This window comes from Diaphorina citri, unplaced genomic scaffold (assembly GCF_000475195.1).
Source record: "Diaphorina citri unplaced genomic scaffold, Diaci psyllid genome assembly version 1.1 scaffold13, whole genome shotgun sequence".
NCBI classification, from domain to species: Eukaryota; Metazoa; Arthropoda; class Insecta; order Hemiptera; family Psyllidae; genus Diaphorina; species Diaphorina citri.
The window spans coordinates 484,608-491,674 of record NW_007377452.1 but is presented as its reverse complement, the minus strand read 5'-3'; the positions used below and the strand labels follow the sequence as shown (position 1 = coordinate 491,674).

The 7,067-nt window shown below is 39.7% G+C and overlaps 1 protein-coding gene across 1 annotated transcript in view; it reads right to left on the bottom strand.

Annotated features, from left to right (window-relative positions):
• Positions 1 to 1,313: 1,313 nt before the first annotated feature.
• LOC113466383 overlaps positions 1,314 to 7,067 on the bottom strand; it is a 13,061-nt gene continuing 7,307 nt past the window's right edge. Inside the window, exons 4-9 of the mRNA XM_026821735.1 lie at positions 5,648 to 5,739; positions 4,473 to 4,771; positions 4,074 to 4,349; positions 3,174 to 3,331; positions 2,106 to 2,254; positions 1,314 to 1,606 (exon numbers count right to left, since the gene is read on the bottom strand). Coding sequence (XP_026677536.1) covers positions 1,374 to 1,606; positions 2,106 to 2,254; positions 3,174 to 3,331; positions 4,074 to 4,349; positions 4,473 to 4,771; positions 5,648 to 5,739 — 1,207 coding nt within the window. The 3' untranslated portion in view covers positions 1,314 to 1,373. The remainder of the gene's footprint in view (positions 1,607 to 2,105; positions 2,255 to 3,173; positions 3,332 to 4,073; positions 4,350 to 4,472; positions 4,772 to 5,647; positions 5,740 to 7,067) is intronic.

Sequence of the window (7,067 nt, the reverse complement as noted above, 5' to 3'; positions counted from 1 at the left end):
GGGGGCCCGCCCCCCCCCCCCCCCCCGAGAGCTTAATTTTTCTTTTACTGTGGGCCAGACTCCGAATTTTTTTTAGCATTATCAGGGAACTCTTGCACCATCTTTTGTTATATTGTACCTATAACGCACCTATACATATTGATTGATATCTCCATAAAGGATATACCCGAAAGAAAGTGAATCATAATTACAAGATTTGAACTTTTGGATTCAAATCGAAAGATGACTTGAAAACAAATATACCTACCTGCCAACCAGCTATTCAGCTGAAGTTTTAGACGAGGAGGATGTCTGGCTAGGGGACATTAAACAGAGAGAAGACTAGAGGGAGAGAGAGAGATGGAGAGAGAAAGAGAGAGAGAGAGAGAGAGAGAGAGAGAGAGAGAGAGAGAGAGAGAGAGAGATGGAATTGAATATCGAGAGATAAAGATGTATGGATTTGATCAGGGTTTATACGCGACTTGGAAAAATTGGAAAAGTCATGGAATCTGAAAATCGACCAAAAAGTTATGGAATATCGTAAAAATTTAAAGAAAACCTGGTAAAGTCATGGAATTTGTCACCCGGTCAAAAATTAAAAATGTTCAAATTGAATATCAAGTTTTTTCGAAAAACGGCCTGCGGCGCATTCCCCCTCATATTCCTTGATGTTCTGCATATTGCATATTTTATTTAAATGAAGGGGTAATCTTACTGATTTTTAAGTACCTCTGCCCCCTAATTTTGCTGGGAAAACTCATGGAAATTCATTCCGGGAAAAGCGTGTAACCCTTAAGGACCTCAAAACGTGTTTTGGCACTAAAAACTGACCATCAAAAATTTGACCCAATTACATTACTTTCCTTCCTATAGGATAAGGAAAGTAAAAAAGCTGTAAATATTCTGTATGTACCTATATTTATGTATTTATATGGCAAGCATATTGTTTAAAACAGTGCAGTTACATAGGACTTTGTTGTTACAATTTAAAAGCAATGTTTTATATTTTAATTGTATAGAAAGCGTATAGAAAGCAAAATTAACAAATTACAATTATATTGTAAGCACTGTACTGTTTAAGTCTTGCAAAATTTGCCTTGTTTTTTTTTTTTAGTGGCATATTGTTTAAAACAGTGCAGTTACATAGGACTTTGTTGTTACAATTTAAAAGCAATGTTTTATATTTTAATTGTATAGAAAGCGTTACAAATTACAATTATATGTATTGTAAGCACTGTACTGTTTATGTCTTGCAAAATTTGCCTTGTTTTTTTTTTTCAACTAACAAACTAACATTTACTTACCTTATATTACAAAATATTGGGCCTCTTATTGATGCCTACCATTTATGCTTAAGATGATTAAAATTCCTTCCTTTTTTAATAATAAAAAATCTACACGCACGGGAGTCGAACCCGAGCCGCCTGCACGGGGAACGGTTGACGGCCCTCTCGCCTAGGGGGCGGCCCAGGGCAGCTAGAGTGCGCCCCAAGGCGGTTAGGGGAGACTAAAGCAAATCGCAGCTTTTTCTTTTTAGAGGGAGCAAGGTTGGAGGATCGGCGCAATTCTCGCTCCATGGTGAATTTGATTCGTTCTCCGATGAACACTAGCAGGGCTGCAGCTATGCCTGGAAAAAAAGGAATTTTAATTGTGTTACGCATAAATACTTGTCACAAATAGAGAGTTTTTGCACTGCTTATCTTACGTGACGATAAGCGGAACGTAAGTTGACCAAAACACGTTTCCGCACATGCGCAGAAATGAATTTTGATCAACTTACGTTACAAAGTTCAGTTAGCGGGACGCTAATTTTGGTTGCAAAAAGATAATGTCGTTCCCCGCTTAATACGTAATACATTACGCTAAATTTTCTGACCTGACTTGGACTCGAACCAACAACCTCCAAATAGAGAGACCACCATCACGTCACGGAAACTCATGCGGAGTCAGAGAGATGTAGTTCAAATTCAAAGTTTTCCCAGAATATTGTAGGTAATCTCGTTTATAATAGTCACTATAGCCGGTCGACTAAGTGTGGATACACCTTTAGCGCCATCTATTATTTTTCAATAGACAACCTAAATATATATTGTAAAATAAATGGCGTTTCACGAAGATTGACTCACCTACGGCATATATTTTGAGGGCCGGAACAAACTCGGTGATACCGATGGAAACGAATTGTGCCGCGTTCCCGGACCGGCACTCCGGCTTTGTGCCCAACCACTGTTCAGTAGCCTGCCGGATAAGCCCCACCTCACGGAATAGAATATATCTGGGGAATTGAATAGAATATATCTGAGGAATAGAGTAGAATATACCTTATATACCTGAGGAATAGAATTATAGAGGGCCGGAACAAACTCGGTGATACCGATGGAAACGAATTGTGCCGCGTTCCCGGACCGGCACTCCGGCTTTGTGCCCAACCACTGTTGAGTAGCCTGCCGGATAAGCCCCACTTCACGAAACAGGATATATCTGAAGAATAGAATAGAATATATCTGAGGAATAGAATAGAATATATCTGAGGAATAGAATAGAATATATCTGAGGAAGAGAATAGAATATATCTGGGGAATAGAATAGAATATATCTGAGAAAAATAGTTAAATAAATGTCGTTTCTTTGTGTTATTATATCACAACATTGGTGCTCATTGCAGGATTATATAATTTTCCAAATATCTCCTAGTATGCAGCAAACTGGAGACCACATGCACCCACGACGATCTGCTACAAGCAAACGAGAAAGACCACTCCGTTGCAAGGCATTGGAGGTACCAAATATGATGAGAAAGAAGAGGACTCGGAAAGTAAAGTAAGTCCAAAATACATATCTCAATAATCCCAACACCCAATGTTTACCTACCATGCTGACACCGGTCGCTATGAGCATTTATATGTCATAGCTACTCATTTTCCTCACGAGGCTGAGTGGGCCCCGCAAAAGCCAGTCACGGAATCAATCTTTTGCAAGATACAATTTTTTGACCCCGCCGGGAATCGAACCCGGGTTTCCCGCGTGCAAGGCGAGCGCAGTGGCCACTACACCATTTCACTTACTTCTGAGCGAATAGGTCACAGTATAAGACTGTTTATGCACAGGCAGAACCATATGACGTCTTTGAAACGCTCTTAGTAGAGCTAAATTCCAGAAATAACTCATCTCTAAAGGAATTCAACTAAACTTACTTCTGGGCAAAGAGGTCACAGTATCCCGACTGCTTATGTACGGGCAGAACCATATAACGTCTAGGAAAAGCCCGTAACTCTGACAGACCACACTTTTCTTCCTCCCGCCATGTTTGTTTGATGTAGAAGTAGGCGAAATTTTCCAGGGCCACCTGAAAACAATAGAATAAAATAGAATATACCTTGTTTATACTACCAGCATAGGACTGAAAAGTCCCTTTACTCTCGCAGTCTAAACAAGGTCTTATATATTTGATTGGACGATCCGACGAAAACAGAACACCCAGGATAAGCGTACAAACAAACCGTCTGTTCGTTACGCTAATAAACCTGTTTTTGTCCTCTTGTCACTAGTTTGTGGGTTGTTAAGAAGAGCACTGAGGGTGACATAGGCTACTTAAATTTGTCACATTCCATCCTGATTCAAAATGGCGGCGCTTCAAAGTTATTCCTCTTACGCCGCGCTGATCCCGTACAAAGGATGCGTCAACCACTGAACCAATAGTTCTAATCTATCCTCACCAGGATAATAATAATAATAATAAATTGTAAAAAAATAATAATAATAAAATCTTTACTCCCCTTTCAGGTGCTGGGTCAACACCAGAACACCAGAAAGAAACCCGTTGAAACATTAGCAATCGTAAAATGAGTACAAATTTTTGTCGATGGTGGGCATCGAACCCTTGACCTTCTGCTCTGAAAGCAAGCGCGTTACCATTGGGCTAACCGTGCCGCAGATTTTGACTGTTATGAGATAATTTTACCGGTAATTTGGATTTCCCGGATTAACAGGTACGCATAACTCAGTGATGAATTTTATGATTCCACAAGAAATGTAACTTTTTTCATTTATTTTTAAATTAATTTTGTGGTCCTCCGGGCCGGATCTTTTCTCACCCTAAGGAAAGCTCTATTGTGCTGAAACTCGTGTAGCTTCACAGTGAACGGAGAGTTAGCCAGATCTGTGACGGTATTGATGAGACTGCTCGGGGTCTGAATGAGGACGACAATGTTGGCGGCATACGCCGTGACCAGGAACAGGCACGTGATGGAGGTCACTAGTACGGTGAGTCGGCCCGAGGCACTGTTGGGCACTTTGTCCAGGCCTGAAGAGAAGTTTGAAGTTAGTACGTATGTATGAACATCTTTGAGATTGATGGGTTTGAAGTTGGTATGCATTTATGGACATCTTTGAGATTGGTTATCAGGTTAATCAGAATGGTTATAATATGTTTGAAGTTAGTACGTATGTGTGAACATCTTTGACATTGATTGAAATGAAGTTGGTATGCATTAAGAGACAATGATAAGTTTGAAGTTAGTATCTGTGTATGAACATCTTTCAGATCGATAGGTTTGAATTTGATACGTATATATGAACAATGAACATATCTGACATTGATAGAATTGAAGCTTTGTAGGTATGCGTTTAAGAATATCTTTGATATTGATAGACTTGCCTTGTTGACAGATGGCGCCCAACACAGACATGACAACGTCGGGAAGGGAAACTCTGACAATTTGAGTCTCAAATCCGTAGCGATGGGAGAGAGATAGGAGTGTGGATAGGGCTATCGTGATGAACGTCATTAGAACTGAAACACAGAAACAAAATAAGGTGTAACCATTAATAAATAATCCACAAGGACTCGAGAGCAAATTGTCTCTACTTTTGCTATCCTATTCCAGCAGGATAAACAAGGTATATTCTATTCTACTTTTAATAATTATTTTCTCTTGGAAGTGTGAATTTTGCCCATTGATTTTAACACACCATTAAAATAATATTGGCAGCCTAGATCGATTCCCACCCGGGCCGGATTTCATCCTGAACGGATAAGGTTCGCTCTCGGGACGGCAGGCTTTCTTCTATCCTGTCTTTTCTCTTCGCTTTCGGCACGATAAGACTTCAGAAGTTACAAATCCCTCTCTATCAAACCTCTTTGAACAAATCTAAAAAAGAAATTTATTTCCGTATTCAGTCCGTTCGCTCTACAGATACTTACTGAGTGTACTGAGCCAGAGGTTCGGAGAGAATGGTGATGAACGTCATTAGAACTGAAACACAGAAAGAAAATAAGGTGTAACCATTAATAAATAATCCACAAGGACTCGAGAGCAAATTGCCTCTACTTTTGCTATCCTATTCCAGCAGGATAAACAAGGTATATTCTATTCTATTCTAATAATTATTTTCTCTTGGAATTGTGAATTTTGCCCATTGATTTTAACACACCATAAAAATAATCTTGGCAGCGTAGATCGATTCCCACCCGGGCCGGATTTCATCCTGAACGGATAAGGTTCGCTCTCGGGACGACAGGCTTTCTCCTATCCTGTCTTTCTTTCTCTTCGCTTTCGGCACGATAAGACTTCAGAAGTTACAAATCCCTCTCTATCAAACCTCTTTGAAAAAATCTAAAAAAGAAATTTATTTCCGGATTCAGTCCGTTCGCTCTACGGATACTTACTGAGTGTACTGAGCCAGAGGTCCGGAGAGAAAGTCTTGAAGTAGATATTGCTGACGGAGGCGAGCGAGGGCTGTCGAAACAGGAACGAAGTACTGAAAGGTCACAGAAGTAATGTTTACAAAAGGTCTTTGTTTCCCCACCCATTGTGTAACTGTTAAAGTTTTACCCTCCAAGCCAAGCCGTCCATTCAGCGCCAAGCTATCCGCTTACTCACATTAACCTCACCCAAACTAAGTGGGGCCGGAAAAAGCCAGCAGCACGCAATCGCGTCTGGCTAAGGGTAGGAGACCATCTGGGTAATCACAGTGAGTAATTACCCAGATGTTAACCCGTCCGAATACCAACCACGCACAACGTTGCTGACCTTACGCGATTCTTAGGGAACTGGTGCACTCATCACAAACACACTATCGCCTCTGGCAAATAATCTTTGACTTTGATGTTTTTGAAGCTGGTATGTACGTATTTCCGCCCCCCCCCCCCCCCCCCCCCCGAGAGCTTAATTTTTCTTTTACTGTGGGCCAGACTCCGAAATTTTTTTAGCATTATCAGGGAACTCTTGCACCATCTTTTGTTATATTGTACCTATCATGCACCTATACATATTGATTGATATCTCCATAAAGGATATACCCGAAAGAAAGTGAATCATAATTAAAAGATTTGAACTTTGGGATTCAAATTGAAATATGACTTGAAAACAAATATACCTACCTGCCAACCAGCTATTCAGCTGAAGTTTTAGACGAGGAGGATTCAGCTCTATGTTTAGTGTGCTAGAGAATTGGTATAGCAAATAAAAATACCTACCTACCAACCTGGTTTTTCATTCAGAGACTTGGGTATTTATTTTTATTTTTCCAGAAATTGAAGATAGAGAGGAGGCAGAAGGAGAAGGAGAAGACAAGAAGAAGGAGGGAGAAGAAGATAAAGAGGCGGGGGAGAAAGGGGGAGAGACACAGGAGAACAACATCAGCTGGCAGAAGAGATGGTAAGATAATTATATATATTTTTTTATTAATTTTTTTCATTGCTAAATTCAATCCCTAATGAATTAAGGAATATTGAAAACAAAAATAAAATGAAGAAGGAAATACAGAAATATTATTTGGAAAACAACAATGAAATATAGAATCAAGACAGAAGCAAGAATTTTAATGAAATAAATCATTCAAACCGTTCCTGAAAAGTACCATTGGGGGTATTTATATAGGAACAAAAGGAAGATATCTTTATAGTTATATTAAAATAAACCATTCTCATTATTATTATTATTATTATTAACATTTATCCTAACTGCTATGGTCTTATCGTCCCGAAATCGAAGAGAGAAGGAAGACAGGATAGGAGAAAGCCAGCCGTTCCGAAAACAAACATTATCCCATCAGGATAAAATCCGCCCCGGGCGGGAATCGAACCC